The following is a 25,696-nucleotide window of genomic DNA, read 5'->3' as shown; positions in this document are numbered from 1 at the left end:
GCATCCTTATCCCCAATCCTTCCTGCCTTCACCAACAAAGGTGGCCCCAAAGTATGAACTCCTGCCTCTGCTCCTCCTTCCCACCTAAGTCTACTAATACAAACTCTTTATCAGGACTAATTTTTTCCTATTCTCTGTGATAAACTCACCTCTTCCCCACTAAATCCTCCCCATTGGTCAAAAAAAGAACATAACAATAACCAAAAACTATTCAGTCTCCCATCCTTAAAAAGAAGGAGGAGAAGAGGAAAGGAGGGAAGGGAGTTCCTGAAAGTTCTCACTTTGAAGATACAGCCTTCCTTTGGCCATCTCAGCCACATCTCAAGAGAAGATCCAGTGCCACCTGCTGCCACCATCTTGTTTTGTGTTCTCCTGTGTCCCTTTCCTCCTCCACCGACATCAATGGCACCCCCATTCGCTTGAGTCATTTCAGACTTCCCCAACCCTTCTTGTCTTTTCTTCCTTTGATGGCACTCCTGTGACTTCTGATTCCAGCTGGAGTTGGTCTGCTCAGAGAAAGTCAGGGCAGTCTGACACCACGAAAGCTGTGGCCTGCCCTGGCTTCCACAATCCCCACCTCTCCTCCTGCCCCCCACCATCCACATGCTCTGCACATGCTGGCCCTTCTGAGAGCTTTCTCTACTGTGCATTAACAGGACAGCCTCTCCCAGGCCCAGCCGGAGACCTCTCAACCTAGACCAAGACAGCTGACAGGGAGCTAGCATGAGAAGCACCATCAGACGTGTGTGCTGCAGACATGCAGCAGGCACGAGGTCAAGACTCCACTTCCTGGGCATGTTTGGTACCGCAGCACACCAATGATGCCGAATGGCCCAACTCTGGAGGGGTAGGGGACAGTCACATCTGACTCCACGGGACAGCACAGAAGCCACAAAGCCCGTTCCTATTCAGCCCGAGGTGATCACTGGAAATGCCTAAAGGAGTTTGCTGTGTAAAGGTAACACTGTTTTTAGAACACACAAGCAAATAAAAAATAATACCTTCTACCACGAAGCCAGTGCAGTGCTCTGAAGCTGAGGACAAAGGAGCTGCAGCACCCAGGATGTCACAGGATTTGGGACTAGACAGAGCCTGCAGCGCAGGCAAGCTAAGCCCGGGAGAGAGGAACAACTGAAAAAAGGGGGTCTGAGGGCCTGGTCAGGCTGCAGGAGAAGTGAAGAGTAGTGACAGGCCAGGACAAGTGACCAGCCATGTGCAAAGTAAGAAATGCCATTCTTTTGTGAGCAAATGGATCACACAATGTGAGAAAAGAATGAAAACAGGTACATTGAAGAATGTCCTGAACCTTTGAGAAGAATGTCATTTACAATGTTTATTGTTCCACATGGTATCTCCAGCCATCGAAGACACAGAAGTCCTGATCACCTCCTGCCAGTGACAGTCACACTAGCAGCTCAGCAACCACTCTCAGGACAACTATCACCAAGGAAGGGTAGTGAGAAGTGCTTCACTTGAACGCCTTACGGATTGCAAGTTTGTCATAGTAATTGCAAACAGAAAAATTTTAAACCTAATGAACTGAGGTTAAAGTTCAAAGCTCAGCACTGCACACAGTCAGTGCTGACAAGGAGCTCCACCATCTCAGGAGGCCTGCATTGACCCACACACACACAAACAGTCTGTAACTAATTATCCATGGCTCAGAGAATGATCTAGTAATTTACAATTTTCACAATTCATAATATTCTTAGACTGTATGTTTGAGGATTCTTTTCTATATTTCCAGCTAAATATACAGTTACTTTTACATTCCTTACATTAGGAAATAAAATTACCTAGAACAAAAAGGCATCATTTTCTCCAAGTATTACACAAGCCCACTAGAAGATAAAAGAAAAATGCTTTGGCCTCATCTTTGACCACCTTTTCAATCCTTTTCAGTGTTTCCACCTGCACCCCCCACTCCCAGAGTTGATCAGCTGGAAGTACACATGTCTCAGAGGATTCCGAGACAAATCATCACAATCCTGCGACGATCCGTGAGTCCCATGACCTTCGCTACAGCTGCAGAGCCATGCGTGGTGGCACTCCAACGGCACACACATGGCCAATCAGAGACCTGCTGGAAGTTTTCTCCAGGACCCTGGCCTTCTGGAGAGAGCAGATCTTTGTTTCATGAAAACCAGAGCACAGAAACACACTCGTCCTGATTACCAAGACGTGGTAATTACAGAGAGTGGCGGCAATTCAGGTCTGCTTTCAGATCAACATTCACTTTAAAGTGTAAACCTGTTTTATTATTTTACCGAATAAACATCATTATTGGAATGTTACTGAGGAAGAAAGTCTGTGGCTTCTCCTCCTTTTCTAAGCGCTTTTACCCTGGCCTACTGCCCCGATGACGGCCCACCTCCTTTACACAGAGGCACTCGGGGTCAACTCAGTCATGATTCTTCTAAGGCTTTAGAAAACGCACAAGAGATTACGAGGTACCGAGGAAAACAAACAATGGATTGTTACAGTACATACATTCTGGTGGAAGTCTGTTCTTTCTAAAAGCAAGTCTCTCAGTTTTCTTTCTGCTTTCTGCCAAACTAAACAGGACTCCGTAAACATACTGACGAACTGGCCTATAGAGCAGAGCGGCCGGAGGCAGGTCCTTGTTGGCTTCATCTTCAATAGAAACAGCAATTTTGATTTCACCCTTTGCATGGAAGAAAGCAGAATAACATTGCACATTTTTCACATTGAATTTACAATACACTCACAGAAATACACTGTATTATCTCCAGTTAATGACACTGCAATTCCATTCCAAATCAACTGCTTAATAACTTGCCTAAATAAAGATGTTTAGGAAGAGTTCATTTGGCAGGCTGTGGCCAAAGCATATGCTCAAAGAATCAAAATAAAATCTGCATTATTTTATGTTTAATCCGAAACCAAGAACAAAAGAAAACCATGTAGATGTTCCAAAGTCTTTGAAACAATCCAGACAGATAACATCAGACAACAAACAGAATAAAAAAGACTGAGAACTTGCAACTTTTATTTAGAGAGTGGGGGTGGTCATATGCAATATAATTGAAAATTTTCAATGACCTACATGCAAACTAAAGAACTGAGTATCCTGAAAATATAATGGTCAAATTTTCTTTGCCAAGTTCTTCCACGGCAAATTACCACCTCATGTATTAGGCTTCTGCCACAGTGTGGCAGGTGTTCAAGAAATGTGTCTCATTGCGGGTAAGGACATGCCTAGCCACTAGGGCAGAAAACAAAAGCACTCCATCTTTTTCATGTCCCAGGACCAATACGGCAAGAACCGCATCTGACTCAAGAACGTGCTGCCAAGAGACAAATGACTGACTATGGCCTTTGGCAGCTGAGATTGTTACCAAAATTTATCAGTCTCAGGGATCTTATAGCATCAAAATACATCTCAAGATATCATGCAATAAATTTTATTTAATTATACTCAGAGCATAAAAATGCACTTATGACCTCAATGTCTGTGAAGTTCATTGATATATATGCTTTAAATAATAATTTTGTAACATCTGCTGTTTCTTTCACGTAAGTTTAATTTCAAAACTGGTCTTTCCCCTTACCCTCCGTACTTTCATATTCATTAATCCAGTAGCTACATGTGTTCTAACACTCTCACCTAGGGAATATTTATCTTAATAATATGATGCTTTGCAAATTCTCTTCATTACCATAAAGATGCATCTCACTGTAAATGTCTTAGCCTGGGCAATTAAATACCAGAGCCATTCAGCTTATAGGATAAACTGAAAAAACTTAAGTAGCATTTTAAAATCTGAAAAGACAATTATCTCAACCATGTCATTTTATCAGTCTTTGTCCTTGAAATTCATAAGAAATAAGAAAGTATGTCGGTACAACTTGCAACCCTCACATAGATCTAACCGACTATCCAGGCATCAGATCCCGCAGTGTGGACATATCAGGTGGCTCCTGGGGACCTTACATTTCAAACAGCCCCACGAGGAATGAGTGTTGTTTCTTAACACGTTGTTTTGAAAGATGTCTTCCCAAAACTTTGGTTCCTTAAACTTAGCAAAATGCTCTCCCCACAACACTTACTTTTCACTTACCCTTTATAATTTATGTTGAACCTGAAAAATAAAATGTTCACCTTACAACCATAATCTGAAAAGTGATACTATAAATGCGTACCCATATCAAATAATAGATGAGATTTGGAGGCATTACAACTAAAAAATAAATTAAAGGATCTGAGCAAATAGTACTGGCTACATGTTTTCCATGTCCTTTAATTAATAAAAGTAAGCAGTATTTGGATTAGTCGGTTAACAGTTGAAGTCCACCTCAGGAGTATTAGAGAACAGGAGTTCATTATTGCATTTATTGACTCTATTTTACAAACCACAGATGGGTTGTAGAGAACAGACAGAAAAGTCTGGTTATATATGGTCGTATAGGTACTGAGGAAAACATGTTAATAATACATGATAGTAATAAACCAATTCTGCAGGATTAATCTAGTAACTGAGGTAACTTGTTAAATTGCGGGGCTAAGATTAAAAGTGCCAACGTAAAGACTACACATCACTGAGGAAATTTAAATACACATAGATACATCTGAGACACCAAGATTAAAAAATAATTGATGCCACACTATATGTATATATTTAAGCATACATGCGATAAGACACTAATAAAGTGAAATTATGACACTGTATAAAAAGACAGTTGCATTTTCTGACTATGCGCGTGTTAACAAAATCCTGTATTCCATTTTTTGCTCTTAGCACTATTAAAACTGCACTCAATGAGGTTATGAACAAGTCAAAACACATGAAGTACTATGAGCCATTCAAAGGGGGAAACATTATTTTCTAAGCACAAATGATAAAGGAAGCAGATATTGTATCTGACATCAGAATTAAACCTGACGTTACAGCACAAATATGGTGTAAGAAAATTCTGAAATTGAAATAAAAAGAAAAAAATTACAAGTCATAAAATAATGTGATGCATTATTTCATTAGAAGTATAAAAATATTTTATACTAAGTTGAAGGAAAAAAGTGAGACTTCTCACGAGTTACTTTTAAACTGTATTTACAGTTATAAATGTTCATCTTTCATTCAATGTTTAGAAAGGGGAAAGTGAACTTTGCTTCAAATAGATTAGTAAGACAGAAAAATGGTTCAAAAAAGGACAAAAGGACAAAACACCCATAGGAATGGCCACTCATCAAATAACAGAAGCCACTCCAGGGCCCCTTTGATAATACCTTCGTCAGGACATGGAAGATGTAGGGGTACATCAGCCCCTTCTTGTGCCTGTGCTCGGCCACTCTCAGCACCTCAGGTGCAACGGGGGGCAGGGGAGGTGTGGTGATGTCCATGTGGTTCCTGGTGGGCATCGACAGGAGGCACGGGATTGGCTGGACAGTGCCCATCTGGCTTCCCTTGCCTTCGGCTAGTTGGCTTCCTGAAGAGGCAGTAGACGAGCCTTCTGCCTACAGTGCAGAGAGCAGAAGGGAGGAAAACGAGTATATGTCATGTTTTCATTCATTTAAAGTATGTTAGGTGCCTGTTCACCTGCCGGACACAGAGGGGACAAAGATGAGTCCTGTCTTGGAGAGACCAGATTTGGTGCCACCCTAAAGACAGAAGAAACAGACAGCACCCTGATCCAGTCCCTCTCCTTGAACAGCTTCCCACACTGAAACAGATCAACATCTACTGTGCCACAGGACAGTAGGCCTGTTGCTCCCCGCTGTTGTGTGTCATCCTGCAGTCCCTCTGTGTTGGGAGACGGAAGCCTCGCTATCTTGTTTGGCTCTCACTTGTCCATCATTCATGTGGTCCATTCCTGTGTTTGTTTTCTCGAGACCTTGCCTAAGATCTCTACACAAACAGGAAAACCAACACTCCAAGAGGCTGTGCAGTCTGAACACAGTTACACAACCCTAACACATAGAAATGGAATTCTAATCCAGGGCTGACTCTGTGCCACAGCTGGTACTTAAAGAACAAACAAAAACCCAAACTCAAGCATTCTCTGTAGTCATTATAAAGCCCTAACTATACACAAGCAAAGATTAAACCAAAAGCCCCAAAAACCTGCTAAGCCACAGCATAATCCCATTAAAAACAAGGTCTCAGATCTACGATAATGACATAGAAAGAGGTTCATGATACACTGTTCGGTGAAAACACCCATTCTGTAACAACTAAGCCCCCAGATGTGGAATGTATGAACATAACAGGAAAGAGTCTGGACCCCAAATTATTACCACAGTGATGGATTGCGGCGAGGCAGTAGAACTAAGGAAAGGAAAAAGGAAGGGAGACACTTTAGCACAGTCTGAATTATCTGAATAGTTGCCCAAGAGCAATGATTATTTGTATGATAAAATTTATCAGAATAAATGTTGAAAATAAGAATTGCTTATTGATTGATTTAAGGCCACCCTAAAGACATACACATTTTTCTGTTTCGAAAGTATACTCTTTATAATGGTGTGTAATTAAGTGCTTAATTTTATTCTTTAAAACACAAAGTGCCAAAATTAGTCTTAAGAAGAGTAACTCATAGATAATTCACTAGTGTTTTCTACACTCTCCATTCCATAAGAATACAGATGTGAAACAACTCAAAATGCTTTGGAAGGTGCTTTGAAAATAATATGTATCCACAAAGGATTTTTGTTGCTTATTTGTAGAACAATCATTTAATAGTACGACTTCTTTAGACAAACGTCTGATATTCAGGCAACCCTGCATATTAACCACCAAAACCTTCAAGCAGGAAACCTGCTCCTTCTTGGTAATGACATGTGGCAGACGTGGCTTTGCAAATTGAAAAGGTATTTTTAGATATCACAATTAACAAGTAGAAGTAGAAGAAAAGTGGAGAGGCAGGGCGTGGTGGCTCACGTCTGTAATCCCAGCACTTTGGGAGGCTGAGGAGGGCAGATCACTCGAGGTCAGGGATTTGAGACCAGCCTGGCCAACATGGCAACACCCCGTCTCTACTAAAAATACAAAAATTAGCCAGGCATGGTAGTGCACGCCTATAATTTCAGCTACCAGGGAGGCTGAGCCAGGAGAATTGCTTGAACCCCGGAGGTAGAGGTTTCAGTGAGCTGAGATCGCGCCACTGCACTCCAGCCTGGGTGACAGAGCAAGACTCCATCTCAAAAAAAAAAAAAAAGAAAAAAATGTTTTAAATAAAAAACTTTTTTACAAAAGAAAAAGAAAAAAAGGGGGGGAAGTTAAATTTAGCATCCCCGGTGCTTTCTCAGTGAATCTTCACAAAAACCTACAACAAATGTGGGCTCAGGAAGGTCCTAAGCACCTTGTCCAAGATGATGCAGAGAGCAAACAACGAGGAAATCAGCTGCCTGCCATGCAGAGAGACTAGCAGAGAGACCAGCAGGCTTGGGTGTAGCTCTGAACTCCTCCTTCCCCGCTTATCCCCTTTGTAAAGGTTTACATGACCTGATTAAAAGAGAGATATTCTCTTTCACTGTTTGATCACTAATACAGTATGCTAATACAAAATGAGTCAGAACTCAAAAACTAAAAGGCATAGACTTTCTACCTTTGTTTGGTCTCCTGGGTCTCCTCGTGCCTGAGGCTCTGAATGGCTTCCCGTCTTCTCCCAGCCAATCTTGTTCCCGCTGATATGGCTAAACATAAAATGAACATGATTACTGTCCAGTCACTTTCACAAACCAGCTGACAATGACAAGAAGGGCCTGAGCTAAGTCTGCAGGCTCATGATAACAATACTTTTAAAATAAACACGTCGAGAAATAACTCTATTATAGTAGTTATTTCTTCCTGCTTCAAAAGAGTAGGTGATAACCACATACTATGGAAAAGAAACTATCGAACGTCTAACTTAGAGGAGTCACCAGGCAGTTTAGAGATGGTCTGTGATGTGCTTAGCGCTATGGAGGATGCAGAGGAAACAAAGGCCAGCCTCGCCGTGGAGGATCTTTCCATTGTCACAGCGAGACAAAAGATCGGCATTTAATTGGCAATTATGAGGTAGCAGAAAACTTAAATGTTATCTGGATCGAATACTACACATAATTTATAAATAAATGTAAGGCGATAATACATCACCCAGGGCACTCCAGCCTATTCATGTGGAGGGGGCATTAGAGCTAAAACTAGAGGTGACTCGAACTGGCAAATCTGAAAGGCAGGGAAGGTACACTCTAGGCAAAGCGAGATGGCACAAACTTGGTGGGTTCACAGAACAGGGAGTTCACGGGAACTTATTTGGAGGATGGCTTTATTTAACAAAGTAGGGAGAAAAAAAGGGGTAAGGAAAAAGAGATGAGAAGATCACAGCATCTCAAATTCCAGAATAAGAGATAACTGTGCTGTTACCCATAACAGTCTGGGAAAACAATTTCATGGGTTTAATGAGCATTTAAAAAAACTGAAACCAGACAGACCAGAATGAGTGGTGTGAATGAGCATTATTTCCTAAAAGTCTTTGTTCACTTGTAGTATATGGGTTTACCATAGTCCTCAGGCAAATGTGAAATGCACTGTCTACAGGTAGCAGAGGATATGCAGGGGCTTGAGCAGGGCCAGCAGGACGCAGCACCACACTGGAGCCTCAGTACACAGTGTGACCCTGAGGCAGGGATGGCTGTGGTGCTCCGTGCACTCACCCTTCCACTATAAGGTTCTATGCCCAAACTACCTTCTGAAAACCAGTGTTGGCCATAGGGCATGCCAGCATGGGTCAACTGGCCTGCCTTTGTAACTGACTCACATGACAGATGGAGAGGTTTCAAGACCAGATAATTCTCCTGTCTTCCAATCAACTTCATTTTAGGTCTGTCTTTTAAAAAAGGAAAAAAAAAAGCAAAAAGATTCCAGTGTCGCACGATGGACCCATCCAGCCAAGGATACCGCACGCACGCCATGAAAAGTTCACCCACCCTGTTCAGGTTTCCCGGTCTTCATGGAGCTTGGAGAAACCACTGCTCTGTTCAAGTTCACTACCTCATGCACAATCTCTGCCTGCAACTTAAAACTAGAGGAGACACCAGCAGTGGCTCAGACACATCAAAAACCAGTGCAGGCATCCCCAGAGTGTGGTGATCTGTACCACTGAGAAAGCAGTCACTGAGGGCACAATGTGAGCAGACAATGGAGAAAGGATCAGGAGGTGGATGACCATGTGCTGATAGGGAAGCATGAGTCAGTAAGCTGGGAGATGCAGGGGGCAATAAATTACTAAATCCTGGCCTAGAAGTACATGGCAACATTGGCACAAATCTTGCTTATCTTCCATTGGATGTAAAGAACATTAAGCGTTCTCAAACTGTTGTTAAGCTTAAAGACTCATGTGGAATGCTTATTAACCATGCAGACCCCCAAGCGCCCATCCCCGGGGTATCTGTCCCTAGAGTGTCTGGGGCTCTTGCAGGGTAAGAGGATCTAGAGGATCATGCACCTAGGATGGAAGGCAGGGGAGGCCGAGTGTTAGGAAAGTGCCAACCAAGGAGGGGACGCACCTCTCTACTAAAACTGGAGAGCCAAGAGGTTCATGCCAGTGCCACCTGAGATCACAGAGACCCCTACACTCGCAAGCCTTAGTGTTGTTCTACGTAGATTATCAATCTAAAAATAAATGTCATAATCTGGATGCTCATATAACCTTCTAACAATCATACTACAAAATCTAAAATTTTGCCTGAAAAGCATCTTGACAAGAAACAGATTTTGAGAAGGTCAATATATTTCAATAGGACAAATATATTACTTTACAATTTGAAAAAAAAAAATTGAACATGACAAATGCCTTGCTTTGAAGAACAGATGGATAACATTTTAGAATACTACTTCTATATATATTTATGTTTCATTTCACACAACTAATAATACCTTAAACTGACACCTGGAACCATGTAGGTAAACCAGACGTTTCACTGTCTCACACTGCACTGAGATGTGCTGAGACAGGCACTAGCTACAGGGAAGTAGAGTCAGTGACCCGGGCACTGTGCAGGAAGCCTGCGGTGCTCTCACAATCTCGTCCCCACCCCCACACTATAAATCTCTAATGATAAAATGATCAAATCCAGGCTCAGAGAGAAGGAATCTACCCACAGTCACAAATAAAGCAGCTAGATTCAAACCCAGACCCTTATTTCAAACTACTGGCACCTGCTACCACAGCAGAGCTGAGCCGTGGCTACAGTTTCATACATATGTGAGAATGCAGCACGCAAGCAACAGAAAGGGTGACTCTGGCAAGTCAGCTCGGTGGCTGGGGAAGCCCAGCACTATAGGATGGGGTATTCGCAGGCTGTCAGAGAGGTGTGCCAAGGCCTCACTTCACTAGGAACATTTGGAGCTTCTGTACGAAAGCCTGGGAGGACAGCAAACTGTTCTAGTCACTGAATGATTTCTTTCCTCCATCTTTCAGCAAGTTGGTGAGACTGGGATGGAAATGTACTGGTGTTCTGGTGTGAATAAGAATTATTTCCCAAATGATGCTTGGTTTACACCAAGTAACACCAAATAAAACTGGGTTTATACCAAGTATACCAGCGTATGACGTGTCACTCATGTTCCTGACTGTCAGGGGTGTAGAGTTTTCCTTTATGGAGCAGAAAAGAAAGAGAACATTAAGTAAAAGCTGACTTCTGTGTCAACAGGAAAGAGCAAAGGCAAATACACCAAAATGGAATAAAATAAATCATTAAATTTAGAAAAGAAAAGATCAAATTCACAGCAGAACTATCTGGCATGTATACATTTTTCATTTCTATCTGCTCCCCAACTCAACAGGGCTGAGAACAGACAGCCGGGAGGGTCTCTGATAGTGTAACAGAGGGCCTGGGCAGCAGAAAGCCTCGGCCTGGTTGGACAGATGCTCAGAGTTCTCCTGCAGGGCCTGCCCTGTCAAGTGCTAGTTCCCTACAGAAGCACCAGTACCTGGGTGCCCTGACCAGGGAAGCTACAAGAGTAACAGAGACAGACACCTGATAGGTCTAGTCTCCTCATGCCCTAGTTAAGCTAACATCACACATTCAGGTTCCTTCACGTAATGGGTGAGCTTAAAATGTCAGGAACACAGAAAGCGCTTTTCCATGTGGCAGTCAGATGATGGCTCAAACTTCTTTCACAGCCTTGTCAGGGCTTCTCGCTGTCATCAGAAGACTGTGTGACCAAGAAGCCCCACCTGGCCACGGAGCAGTCCCCTTGGACCCCGCAAGTGAGGGTTCAGAGACACCTAACTGTGTCAACACATCTGTCTTAAGACCAATACGAAATGTCTACACAGATTAGTGGATGGCTAGCACACAATGTAATGATATAGATCATGATTAATTTTTGCCAACGTATAAAATTCAGAATCACTTTTATGAGAAGGTATTAGAAATGGTACCATGTGTTAAAAAGTCAAAACATAAATATAAAGCAAATATCTGTCTGGAACAAGAGTGTAACGGTCTAAAAGAAAAACCCACAGCTATAGTAAAGTCATTCCCTCAGCCCCAGGACCCATGCCTCAGGATCCTGGAGCAGGGCACGATGGAATTCTCCTTGTGAAACACAAAGTTTTTTTGGAAGTGGAGTTGGAAAGGACTTAAAGGACACGAAAAACATTCAACACCATCTTCAAGCAAAACAGGCACATCAGGTACATGCTTCCTAGGATACCAGATCAAAGGGAGCCAAATAAAATTCTTTTAGTTATTTTACACTAAAAACCGAACCAGTGTTCTGGTTTTCTAGCATACTAATAGTTAATTTTTAAAAAGTAGTGACAGCTACCATTCATTGAGCTTATTCATCAGCTAATTTAATATACAAACAACACAGCAAACCTGCCATGCACATCTGAACGCTCTGAGGTCCTGCGAGCTTCAGGTCACAACGCCACCGAGAAATACCAACCAAGAGACTCTGAGCAAACCGCTTCCTGCCAACAGCGCGGTCTCAGTGCTGCTCACGGAGCGTGCTAACACCAAACAGCCTACCCTCCTGTGGTCCGTCTTCACGGTCCAGATTTGGTCCAGGGAGGACAAGTCATCAGCAAAAATTCACAGGGCAGGGGGACACAAGACTTATGCAAGAGATGCCTCCATAACACCACATGTCAAAATAAATAATAAATGTGGAGATGTCCTGTGCCACAGGGCTTTCTCCACTAAGATACATATATAAATTCTCAAGAAAATGAAACACATTGATACAAACAAGGACACAAGGTGGAAAAAAACTCAGTCAGTCTTCTCTCTGAATGAGGACTTTTACATATCTAATTTAAAATGTCAGTAATTTTATCCAAAAATATTAAAGCAATAAAGTGGACATATATAGATCTTATTAAATATTAGGTATTAAGTACATATGCATATTAATACTTACACGCACAAATAAGAATACATAGTTACATAAGTATATTAAGTATAAAAGATGGAAGAAAAGGAAAAAGGGCAAGTTACTCTCCCTAAGATAGACCTAGTTATTGTAAAAATCTTATTTTAGCAGATGCAGAGGAAAATAAGGTGCTTGAATATTCACCAATCTTTCAAATATAATTACCTCTCTAGAAGTAAGATCATGGGGAACTCTCTATACTGTATTTTCCAGTGTTTGAATTCTATATAACTTTGTATCAAGATGATAATTAGAAAAAAGGTATAAAACAAAGAATTAAAAATTGTAATATATCAACCTCAGATTTGATTCAGATTTTGCAAATCCAAATGAATCTACGAAAATAACATAAAATAAATACCTCCACAAGGATTCAGTTGTAACTGTTTTGTTTTGTTTTGTTTCATTTTTTACACAGGATCTCACTCCGTTGCCCAGGCTGGAGTGCAGTGGCACAATCTCGGCTCATTGCAACCTCCACCTCCCAGGTTCAAGCAGTTCTCCTACCTCAGCCTCCCAAGTAGCTGGGACTACAAGCACACACCACCACATCCAGCTAATTTTTGTATTTTTTGGTAGAGAAAGGGTTTCACCATGTTGGTCTTGAACTTCTGACCTCAAGTGATCCGCCTACCTCAGCTTCCCAAAGTGCTGAAATTACAGGCATGAGCCATGGCACCTAGCCTCAGCTGTAATTCTTAATTCAACTGAAACAAGATTACAAACATCTGATAGGCACCAGGAAGGGAAAAAAGACAAGAATGTCACCTTAATTTTTAAAATTTAAACAAGAATAAAGCAAGTTTATGCTGGTACTGCTCTACCGCTCTAACAAAGGAACTGGCAGAGACATTACTTAGAAAGCCACACATTTCATTCCTTTTCTTTCTTTCCTTTTTAAGAGACAGGGACTCATTCTGTTGCCCGGCTGGACTGCAGTGGTGCCATCATGGCTCACTACAGCCTCGAAATCCTGGGCTCAAGTGATCCTGCTGTCTTAGCCACCCAGGTTGCTGGACCCACAAGCACACGCCACCACGTCAAGCCAATTTTTAAATTTTATGTTGCCCAGGCTGGCTTCATGTAATCCCCCAGCCTCAGCCCCTCAAAGTGTGGGGATTAAAGCATGAGCCACCACACGTGGCCCCTTTTTCCTATTTTATTGCCAAACTGTTTTAGGCCTAGAATAACTGCCAGTTCTGATCACTACCCAAGCACCAGCCTATTTTCTTTCAAGGAACATGCTAGAAAGAGAGTGTTGTGTCTCTTCAAAGTAGCCCATCAGACTCAGAACTGAGCTCCTAATGGGTTCACCTTCAATTTTGTTGGAAAAATACGTCAAGCAGGCACAGCTATGTGGCAAGGGGTCTTCTCACATTCTAAGAACTCCTCCTCTAACAGATTTTTCCAAAAATTCTAAAGAGAAATTTACATTTCAAAAGAGTAACACAGCCCATGACTTCCATTCCAACAGCACAGGAGAACTGTACGGTACAAAGACACTGAACAACTCACCCAACTAAAGAAACTAAAACGCTGAATAAGATATTAAAGAAATACAACAAAAAGAAGAGATAAAGCTCAGAGCTGCCAAGCGCACGCAGATGAAGACTGCCCTACTGCCCCTGAGGACTGGCTGAGAGCATTTCCCGATCTGCTGCCATCTGTGTGGATGCCTCCCCATGAACTTGGGGTTATAAAAGCAGATTCTCTGTAGTATGTATGAGGCTCCTGCGCAATGAACCCTGATGACAGCATGGGGTCACACACATCTGTTCCACCAATGTTGCTGCCATGCACACCCCACAGCCACCTTCCTACAGGCACAGAGCAAATCTCCACAAAGAGCACCCGAAGCCACACAGCTCTCAGACGTCCACAAGTCATGACAACATCAAGCAACACTCAGTGGCGACAGCCAGGACCCAATAACTCCGTCCATAACCCCTCACCACATTTTATCTTCAAAAATAAATGTTTGACAATTTTATAAGCTTTTGTAAAAGGTATCTTATGTTCTAAGTTATAGAACTTTGATATTCTTACTGAGGGTGAACAACTTTTTATGTTTATCGATGGCTGCTTCCTCTGTGAATTCCATGCTTATACTTTTAAGAGATGAGCTCTCACTACATTGCCCAGGAGAGAGTGCATTGGCCATTCACAAGTATGATCATAGCTCACTGCAGCCTCGACCTCCTGGGCTCAAGTATTCCTCCCGCCACAGCCTCCTGAACAGCTGGGACTACAGGTGTACAGTACCACACCCAGCACATTTGTATCTTTTTCCATTTAAAACAGTTGCCGTCGGCTGCACACAGTGGCTCACGCCTGTAATCCCAGCACTTTCAGGGGCAGAGGTAGGAGGATGGCTTCAGGCCAGGAGTTTGAAACCAGTCTGGGCAATACAGCAAGACCCCATAACTATAAATAATACAAGTTAGCTGGGTATGGTGGAACATGTCTTTCATCTCAGGGGGAACATGCTGAGGTGTGAGGATCACCTGAGCCCAGGAGCTTGAGGCTGCAGTGAGTTATGATGTCACTGCACTCCAGCCTGGGTGAAACAGCAAGACCCTGTCCCTAAAACAGTAATAATAATAATAATTTTAGAAAAGCACTTACCTGTTTAATTCATAGGAAGCTTTTTTCTTTTTTTGTTGTCTCTTTTTTTCTGTAACAATCCCCATCGCCCATCACTACCACTCTTTAAAAGAGTGCCACTGATTTATTGTTGGGGAAACTAGGCCGTTTATTTTGCAGGGTGTCCCACATTATTCCTTCCTTGTGGTGTCACTGAACGTCCACTACAGAGACAGAAGAAGTTAGGGCTGGACAATGAGAGGCAGAGCATAGCAGGTGGGGGCACATCTTGCTACGCATCTACAAGGCCAATCGCCTCTGCTATTTTATAGTCCAGAAATTATAAATGTTTCTGGCGAGGCCCGGTGGGTCACGCCTATAATCTCAGCACTTTGGGAGGCCGAGGCGGGTGGATCACCTGAGGTCAGGAGTTTGAGAACAGCCAGGCCAACATGGTGAAACCTCGTCTCTAGTGAAAATACAGAAAAACTAGCTGGGCGTGGTAGTGGGCAACTGTAATCCTAGCTACTCGGGAGGCTGAGGCAGGAGAATTGCTTGAACCCGGGAGGCAGAGGTTGCAGTTAGCCAAGATCATGCCATCGCACTCCAGCCTGGCCAACAAGAGCAAAATTCCATCTCAAAAAAAATTTAAAATATATACATACATATAAACATTTCTACCATCAATTTATTTTAAGACCAGAGTTCTGGAGTTCAACTGTTTCCACTAGCTGAATGGTCTGACTGTCCGGAGACCCACTGTCTCGAGGGTAAATGGCATCAAGGTGGCAGTAAACTCACCTCCAAAAAAACACCAGGGTCTCTCCAGCCTAAGGTCATGCTAAGCTCACTCGGGATCAGCAGTGTCCAATCTTTTGGCATCCCTGGGCCACATTAGAAGAAGAATTGTCTTGGGCCCCACATAAAATAGACTAACGATAGCTAATGAGCTTTAAGAAAAAAAAAATCAGAAAAAAAAATCTCATCCTGTTTTAAGAAAGTTTATGAATTTGTGTTGGGACGCCATCCTGGGCTGCGTGCGGCCCGCGGGCCACGGGATAACAAGCTTGCCCTAGATGTTTCCCGTGGCACTTAGAACACATCCAGCTGTGCACGGCCCAGCCCTGCTGGTCCTCACACCACAGCCCATCAGCTGGTTTGCTTCTTTCTCCCAGTCTTCCGGCCCCGCTTTGCTCTAGCGCTCCCAGTTCCCCGCTCCTCACTCTGGGCACGTCTTCTTCATGTACTCGTCAGGGTTTCTATGTTCACTGCTCACATACTGTCCTCTAGAATGCAAGCTCTGCGCACAGACCTCATCACTCCTATCCTCTGCCCTGTCCACTGGTAAATAAATGCCTAAGTATTTCTTGCCTAAGAGAATGAATAATTTCCATTCCCTTAGGACCATCCTGAAAAAGCAACATAGGTCCCGGGGTCCCCATTCAATTCTAAACCAAAGCTTAAAAAAGTAGTGACTTTTTTTTGGTAAACTATGAAAGCTATTCTCTGTCCTCTTATGCACAGCCTAAGGGGCACGTTACACACTGCAGATACAACCAATTCAACACACTAGAACCCTTGCTGAAAATCATGAACACTGTCCCTACTTGGCACACGCATCACACCCCTGTACCTGCCAGAAGCAAAGGATGCCCGTGATCAAGGGTTTGACCCCAAGCTGAATGCTAGTTTCTGACCCTGAAGCCTTCAGAAACAAGCACCCTTGTCTCCTCTGCCTTCATTCATCTCAACTCTAACATGTCTGTCTCTTCCTTATTATAATAAAAGTAGAAACAGATGCAAGGAAATTAAGTCACTCCTAAGTCACACAGCTTGAATCCAATCTTTTGATTACAGGGTGTACCCTGCATTCTTCATGGCATTTCATACCACAAGGATCGGAAAACACAAGCCTCTGAGCAGGTCAAATTCCAGTGGCAGAAACAAGATGCATCTCTAGAAAACACTAAAGATGCCATACCAGGGATAAAGATGATAAGCACTGCAAGAGGTCAGAGGGAGGCCAGATGCTCAAGCTCCAAAAAGCTTACCAGAACCTTCACAGACAGGGAGGAGGGTGTGTACACAGCAAAGACAGGACATGCTCAGGCAGTCCTACTCACTCCAAGTTCAGCTCATCCTAACAAAGACAACTTGCCAAATTAGATGGGCAATTCACATTCTTCTCAATCCCTCCCCACCGGAGGAACAAGCGCCTCAACTGAGATATGCTCCAGTCACCACCTACATCCCCAAGTCAGCACCCTGACCTGGTTTCCACATCTCCATCATGAGCACTGAACTCTTGTTGGGGTTATAAAGCTTACTTCTTTTGCTTTTTGTCTTATTTCTCACCCATGTTTCAGAGTTTAGAAAGAACATTTCTTACTAAAACAAAAACTGTATTTAACAGACACTTGGACCTTGCTGATATGAGTCACATTTTATAACAAACTGCACATGCCTTAGAATTCTGGTGCGTAAGGGCTTCTAAGACCATCTACCAGTTGTTCTCAAACTTCAGTGTGCTAAAGACTGACTGAGGTGTTTATGTAAAATGCAAATTTGGGGGCCCCAACCAGAGATTCTGATTCAATGGGTACTCAATCTATTATCTTGCTAGAGGTTAATTTAAAAGTTTGAATATTCAACTGCAACTCTTTACTTCATTTTAGAGTCTTGGCATTGCATATACAGCAAATAAACATTTATTAATTTTATACTTCTCTGCACATTTAGCAAATCAACATTTATTAATGTTATACTTCCCTGATGTAAACAGGGTGTGCATCCCTGGATGGCAGAGAGCCCTTCAATCAGATCAACAGAGGACCGAGAAGAAAGATCACCTGCTTCAGGTGACACTCCAGGTAAGAACTGGCATGGACACTGACAACTATGTCTCTTACATTTCTTACGTAAGAAATAGATGTAACATCAACCAGTCCTGGTTATCTACGCTGTAGATTTCACACTAAGGAAAAGGAGACATTGACTTAAAGGAAAGAAATTTTTTTTCTCTGTTTTTTTGTTTTAAACATAAGATAGTTTAAAGGAAAGGGAAAGTGCAAATTTAAGATTTCCTCGATCAAATTTTAACCAACTATGTATTTGTGAACTCATTTATTCAGGGACACACAGTGTTTAAAACACTCCTCTAAGGAAACAATCAGCCCGGGTCTAGGCAGCTTTCTATGGTTATGCTTGGACAAACAGTGTTATTTCAAAAGTGTCCTCTGATCTGCTGAGTTTAGGAGAAGGAGAGGAAATTCAGAGCTCCCTTGATCCAGGAGCCAGGAGATCAATGTTTCGGGGGTCGGCAGGGGGTTGCTGTGGTGGGTGTGAGTGGCACCACACCAGACAAATGGCCCCATGTTTGGGGCATCACACAAACCAGTTCTTGTCAAATTCCTCCCCAGAAAGGTTCCTGTGGCTCCAGGTCATGGGGCTGGGATGGTGCAGGTTTTAAATCATGGAAACTTCAAAGAACATACCTACTCTTCCTCTCTCCTCTCTGTCCAAGGAGCCCCCGTCTGAGTACAGACTGACCATCACCCACCTGCAACAAACTACATCTTTGAGCACAACATCAGCTGGGCTGGCAGGCCAGAAGGCAGCTTCCCCAGGTCACTACCCGCCAGGAAGCACCCCACAACCTGTGCACCACTCACTTTGTCGCCCCTCCGCTGCCCTCGTCGTTGTCAGAAGATGACGATGTAGAAGAGCCAGGGAAGTAGGCGGAATCCACGTGGTTGGGGCTGCCGCTCTGGGCCGGGTTGATGGGCGAGGACCGCTCATACAGCGGCGTGTGCTTCCCTTCGTGAGGAATGTTGCTGTAGCTGTTCTGCTCCGTCAGATTCTTCCCGCTCGTGTCCAACGTGAGAGGTGCTGGCTCAGAGAGGCTGTACGGGTATGGACCCTGGCCCGGGGCGCCCCCTGGGCTGGGCACCTGTGGGGCCTGAAGCGAAGGGCACAGGTCACGCGCATGTGGCCAGCAGGACCCGACTCAGGCCCAGGCTGACGTTTCCCGGCTCATTTTTATTTCAACAAACACTGGCATCTATTTCACACATCAATTCAAGAGCTTAGGAACTTATTTTGGCATTCATTGAAATTCAATGCACACACCGTGTCTGAGACCGGCCACCCGACCCAGCGCACGCAGGGAAGGCCTTACCACGGGCTTTGCTTGCAGAGAGGTCTGCGGAATGTTGAGCATCTGAGGAGGAACATGCGGCGGCACCATCCCAGGCATTCCAAACGGACCGGGTCTGGCTGCTTCACCAACACAGAAAGAAAAGAATCACACAGCTGTGAACAGAAGGCGTTTCCCAGGGCATCCTGGCGGCCAGCCCATGGCGCCAGGGATCTCACCCTCACCTGGCTCAGACATCGACACCACCATGGGTCCCACTTCTCAGAAATCATTACAAATTGCCATTTCACAGTAAGGACAACTTAATTTTATGATGCTCGATTTGATGGACTGGGACTGGGATTCTAACTTTCCAGGTATCTCGGTGAATTTGCCTTAGTGGTTCTCCTCTCGTGCACTTCCGAGGGCCTCGGCTGTCCGTCTGCCTGCAACTTGGTGGGGATTCTCTGTAACTCAGTCTCCCTGCTTAGGGCTGCTCCTAGCCTGAGGTCTCCGCAAAACCAGAAGCCCTGGCAGGCATGAAAGGAACAAATTTGGACCGAACAGTTTCCTTTACCTTTGTCAAGCAAGAGGACTTTTCTGTTTAAAGTACATTGCAACTACCATTATACTCTTAGCTAACTAGTGAGTTTTTAAATGTAAAAGGAATTGGTTTTCATTGTTCAGCAATTAGGTTACACATTTTAACACATATACAGGATGAGTAATTTGGGATTCTGTGTTCTCTTAAAACATAATTTCATAAACCTGCCTGATGTGTGCTGGCATGTGCTAGTCATCATTCCCATGCTATGTTGCAAACCGAAGAAATCTGTTAGGGGACTGAAAGCACATGGAGGAATGGCTGAAGCAGGACAGCAGAACGAGGAGCCGGGCCAGCCCGAAGCTGGGACAGAAGGCAGGGGCTGGAAGCCTCCACACTCAACATCTGGCCTCACGGAGTCTAAGGAGAAGAAGAGAGCTCAGGGGCCACGTCAGCCAACAGAAGTGAATGAGTGAGTAGATGGTGCCCATAAAGGGCTGTTCCAGAGACAGCACAAGACCCGCAGTAACAAGGACCGACTGGGGCCCAGATGTCAACAGCACTTCCAAACACCACCAGCAGGAAACACGAGGACATGGGACGCGGACCCCCAGGAGCTGCACTCCCTCTCAGAACACTTAGTTGCTAAGCGTCTATGTTGTGTCAGGCTGAGGACTGGGCCTGGGGATGAAAGGAGCCCTGAGGCGGTGTAAGATGCTTTGCTGAAGACACAGAGAAAAGAGAAAACCTGTGTGAGACACAACAGATCCGCCAGGTGCTCACACGGTGGCACCATCTCTTCCTTGGGCTTGTTTTAAATGTGGAAGAAAACCAAGCCTAAAGCTTCCTGACTCCAGTTTCCCTCTTTACTCAGTAGACACGCTTCTACAACCTCTTCATCTGAACACCAGGTGGTATGCTTAGGCCTCACGTCCCCCCTCAAATCTCATCTTGAATTATAATCCCCACAATCCCCACATGTCTAGGCAGAGACCAGGTGATCACAGGGGCAGTTTCTCCCATGCTCTTCTAATGATAGTGAATGAGTTCTCACCAGATCTGATGGTTTTATAAGGGGCTCTTCCCTCTTCACTCGGCACTTCTTACTGCTGCCTTGTGAAGAAGGTGCCTTGCTTCCCCTTCAACTTCGCCATGATGCTAAGTTTCCTGAGGCCTCCCCAGCCATGCTGAACTGTGAGTCAATTAAACCTCTTTCCTTTATAAATTACCCAGTCTGGGGCAGTTCTTTATAGCAGTATGAAATCAGAAGAAAACACCAGGCAAGGGGAACACAACCCACAAACCACCACCTCTCACACTGCCTACTGCCAATACAGGTAAGGACAGAAACATTCCCCAAACCTTCACTCTCGTTCTCTGAAAAGCTAACGTCCATGGCGGCATTCGCAAGAGGCTCCCTAAGCCAATACCGGTGTGGTGAGACCAGGAGAGCAAATGCTGTCCTTGGTCCAGCCTCCTGAGAGCCAAGTACAGCCAACAGACGCTGGGAGTGAAGCACAGATCATTGCTGACTCCCCCCAGAGAACAACTAGGAACCTTACAGACTAGAATTCGTCTGAAGTTCCTGCCTTCCAAGGGCCCTCAGCTTGTAAGCTCTAAAACGCCACAACCCTTTGATCCTGGCTCATACCAAGAAAAAACCTTGGCAGAGCTTCCACCTTAGTACCAAACAAAGACAACTGCAGTATAAGAAGCTGGGAATAATGAGACTGGCATGTGTGTAGTCACAGATACTTCACACTTGCACACAACATGCACACACACGCGCACACAACACATTCCTAACTGACCAGTAAGTCCACAGGTCCACACTTCTAAGGGATGTGCATGCACGATCAAGTGCTCACTCACACACAGGTGCGGATAAGCACAGGAGTGCACACAAACACACCCCACACGTGCATGCATGGCACACACACATGCATGGCACAGACAATACGAGGAGCTGTTCCTAAAACAGTATGTTCACTAGATCTGCACCTCCACGTGTGCAATCAAAGTCGCTATTAAAAAACTGTTCACAGGTGATTCTGATAGGCAGGTTTGGCCCAAAGAATATTATAAAATCTATTCAAGCTCTGACAGTATAATTTAAATCAATGTAAAATGTCTAGTGTATAATATCTTGTGGCTGACCTCACATACCTAACTTTGGAATAATACAAATGAAAAGCAAGACTCATGTAGCACCCATATATTCAAGTGAAGATGATCGTTTTTGTTGTTTGATTTTTGGCTATTACATCCTAAAACCGTCCTTGAAAGCACAAACTTTCCTTTAAAGCAAACAAACAAACTACATTACAGCATAAAACCAAAGAATTCCAAGGAAAGAATATTTTCTAAACTCACATTCCAATCATTGACCTCAAATAATTCTCTGTGAATCCACAGAGCAAGTCACTAGTCTATCAAAGCAGTCCAATGAGTTAATTAATTGGTCTGCATCTTCTGAAGGCTGCAGAAGTGCCTCCTAACCCAGGGTCTGCCTCTGTGGATTCAGGCCTGGGTCTAAATTGGTTCTTGTTCTCCATGCCCAAGTGCAGCTGAGCAGAACCGCTACGTATCTTCTCTACAACAAGAGGCATCTTTCTCAGAAGCGACGCGAGGCTCCAGAGTAGAGATCACACCACCAGTTTCTCATTCTCTTCCTTCCACACTTACTAGAGAGGTGAGCTTTCGGTAAAAAAAAAAAAGTACGCAGACTGAAGACAAGGAGTGAAAGAAGAAAAAAAGGCCAAAAAAGTATACTATATTTCAAAATATTTCGTAACTTTAAAAATAGTTGTTAAATAGTAAAAAGTTCTTTCAGAATGAAAAGAAACACGCACTGCAATCCCTCAGCTGTGTGATCTTGACTTTTTACAGCTCAGTCACCTACTTCCTCAAAGGACTCACTTACACCTCTATGCAGCTGTGTGGCTTTTGCTCTGAATTAAAACACGATAAAATTCTTATAGGAATGGTGTTAAACTGGAACCTTTTCTTAGAACTACAGTGGGCCTTACCCCAGTCCCCATTCCTAGCCCCACCTAACAAATGTTCCTCTATTACTTGGCATATGATTCTGAAATGTTATGTTAAACAAAACAAAGAATAACAACAAAGTAAGTCTTAAAAAACAAAACAAAACAAAACAAAAAACTGGCCTGGCTCGGTGGCTCATGCCTGTAATCCAGCACTTTGGGAGGCCAAGGCGGGCGAATCACTTGAGGTCAGGAGTCCAAGATCAGCCTGACCAACATGGCGAAAGCCCGTCTCTACTAAAAATAAAAAAAATTAGCCAGGTGTGGTGGCAAGTGCCTATAACCCCAGCTACTCGGGAGGCAGAGGCTGAAAATCGCTTGAACCCAGGAGGCAGAGGCTGTAGTCAGCAGAGATCGCACCACTGCACTCTGGCCTGGGTGACACAGTGAGACTCCATCTCATAAATAAACAAATAGGCAGACATTGTATGATTTTCAAGTATTACCCAAAAAATACAGCTTTGAAAATGTTGAGTCCAAGATTAAATAAATTAATATAATCCCTACCACCTTTAGTTTTCGTCGCTTGCAAAGACACACAAGGCAAAACTTTCCAACCATTTTAAGCATGTGCAAACGGACATGTTTACTAAATCTCAATAGTCTACAGAAGATAAAAAGGTATAGAAAGGAAACTGTCATGTCACCTGTTCCCATTACACTACAGATCCAGTGTCCAGAGAGGCCGGGTGGGGCCTGGAGCACAGTGGGAGGGCGCGGCGGCTGGCCATCCTGTAGGGAGAAGAGGACCAGCAGAGCCGGGGCTGAGCCTGGACTGAGACCAGGTGCAAGGTCGGTGCCCAGGCAGGCAAAGGATGGAGGAGCAACTCCCAAGAGCTAAGAGCCCAGGGGCAGCTGATGCTGGTCCAGAGCCTGCGGTGCTGGCCAGACTCCATGGGAAGAGCCAGATGCCGGTGCCCAGAAGACAAGGCCTGGTGACAGGAGGAGGCAAAACCTGAGGGATGATGAGCTTGAAGAAGGCTAAGTGCAAGGCCCATGAGAAGTAAGATTATGAACTCAGTGAACAGGCACGTCCTGTGCAGCACGTGAAAGAATTCAGAACAGCGGGAAAAATTAAACCACGGGAGCAAATTTCAAGTCAACAGAAACAAGAACTTTCTAAGAACGAGAGCAGTTCAACAATGAAAAGGGTTGCTTTACTGACTGCTCGACTGCTCATACAAGAACATTCTACAGCAGGGAGCTGGGCTGAACTTTATTATAAGCATTTCTCACTCTCCAAATCTCTTCCATCCCGGAATGTGGATAGTGAGAGGGTAGACATCACGAATACGGCATCATTCAAATCCACCCGGTGCCCAAGTCTCAAGTAGCAAGCTTTACCTAAATGTATTCAGTTCCTGGGTTCAATTATTCAGTTGGAACAGAATATGTGTACTGACTGAGCGAGGTTCAAGAAGGCAGAATAGAAACATTACATCGCATTAAGGCTGGTTACGGCGGCTCATGCCTACAATCCTGACATGGGGAGGCTGAGGCAGTTCAGACCGGCCCAGACAACACGTCAAGACCCTGTCTCTACACACTCACAAAAGCAACACAAAAAACAAACAAAAATCCCAAATCCCATTTAGGCACCGAAATGTGTTTTGTAAGTCTATGATGAAACAAGATAAATGAGTTTCTGACCATTTGTGGATTTTGGAAAAGCACAACCTAAAAGGAAACTCTACCAGCTCTCTATTTTGAAGTCACTGGTAAACTGAACTGACATTCCTCATTTGTTACCAAATACTGAAACGCCAATAACAAACCCAACATTAACAAACCTAAATGCATCCACTTTGGGAAGACACACGCTGCAGTCTTTTAAATCACACAATGGCTCAAAGGAGGGTGTAGGTTCTTCCAAAAGATTCGATTTTTAAGTTCAAAATAAAAATGACCTTCCAAACTGGCCACAAGATCAGGCAGCCTGTGTCACTTCCTTCTTCACTCTAATTACCACGAACTCACTGAAAATGGAGTGAAAGGTCGCAGAGCAGACACTGAAAGCAAAGTCCCCAGCACCAGCAGGAGAATCCAATTTTCTACTTGGGAATTCTGGACCAGAGGCGCAAGATAAGTGGCCTTTCTACTCAAAGAGAGTAATGCCCTGACTTCCCTCTGGTGCCCTTTATTCTGTCAGCCTCCAGGGCTTAAGATCAACGTCATCTGCGTCAGCTTTAAAGATAAAAACTCATCAAGATGAACTAGGACACATCTCAAAAAGACTAAGTGCAGAATAGTAAGCCCAATACAGCATTTAATTTAAAATTAAAGCAATGTATTAATTACTGCATATGTATGAGGTGAGGAAATATAAAAACACGTTCAAGGGGGCTGTACATGACTTTTAGAAAAGCCTGATGCATCTCTTTTTTATAAAGACTGACCTCAAGCACAGGTTGCCATTTGTGTAACCTGAAGTAGGTATGCCACCACTCACTCTACTGTTCCTTCTATTTTTTTTTAACAGTTATTCATCACAACAACAACAAAACTTTAGTATAAAAATAACAAAGGGCAAGTCTAGTAAGCAAAGCTATAGGACAAAGTGAGGATTTAATATAACTTTTTTTTTTTTTTTGAGGCGGAGTCTCTGTCACCCAGGCTGGAGTGGCGCGATCTCCTCTCACTGCAAGCTCTGCCTCATGGGTTCACGTCATTCTCCTGCCTCAGCCTCCCTAGTAGCTGGGTCTACAGGCGCCCGCCACCGCGCCCGGCTAATTTTTTGTATTTTTAGTAGAGACAGGTTTCACCGTGTTAACCAGGATGGTCTCGATCTTCTGACCTCATGATCCGCCCGCCTCAGCCTCCCAAAGTGCTGGGATTACAGGCGTGAGCCACCGCGCCCGGACTAATATAACACATTTTTAAGGAATGTCAAATTTTTAAGGTTATTAGTAAAATACAGCCATAGTATAATATTGAATACCTCGTGAAAAAAAATTTTTTTTAATCATTATAGTAGCAAAAATCTAAACACGTTCTTGACAAT

The 25,696-nt window shown here is 43.8% G+C and overlaps 1 protein-coding gene across 10 annotated transcripts in view; it reads right to left on the bottom strand.

The window, feature by feature from the left end:
* Positions 1 to 25,696, bottom strand: part of FAM120A (family with sequence similarity 120 member A) — a 115,871-nt gene that overhangs the window by 30,810 nt on the left and 59,365 nt on the right. For 5 of the 10 annotated variants that reach the window (XR_013404964.1, XM_015117278.3, XM_077966384.1 and 2 more), the window contains exons 6-10: positions 19,147 to 19,247; positions 18,641 to 18,927; positions 7,567 to 7,654; positions 5,249 to 5,476; positions 2,491 to 2,665 (exon numbers count right to left, since the gene is read on the bottom strand). Coding sequence is in view for 8 of the 10 variants with exons in the window: in XM_015117278.3 (XP_014972764.2) it covers positions 2,491 to 2,665; positions 5,249 to 5,476; positions 7,567 to 7,654; positions 18,641 to 18,927; positions 19,147 to 19,247 (879 nt within the window). In the remaining 2 variants the exon portion in view is untranslated. The remainder of the gene's footprint in view (positions 1 to 2,490; positions 2,666 to 5,248; positions 5,477 to 7,566; positions 7,655 to 18,640; positions 18,928 to 19,146; positions 19,248 to 25,696) is intronic. The other 5 variants (XR_013404965.1, XM_028835349.2, XM_077966385.1 and 2 more) reach the window with 1 other exon arrangement.

The sequence above is a fragment of the Macaca mulatta genome, chromosome 15 (assembly GCF_049350105.2).
Source record: "Macaca mulatta isolate MMU2019108-1 chromosome 15, T2T-MMU8v2.0, whole genome shotgun sequence".
Taxonomy (NCBI): domain Eukaryota; kingdom Metazoa; phylum Chordata; class Mammalia; order Primates; family Cercopithecidae; genus Macaca; species Macaca mulatta.
Note: the sequence above shows the minus strand (reverse complement) of the source record. Positions and strands in the feature narration are given on the sequence as shown.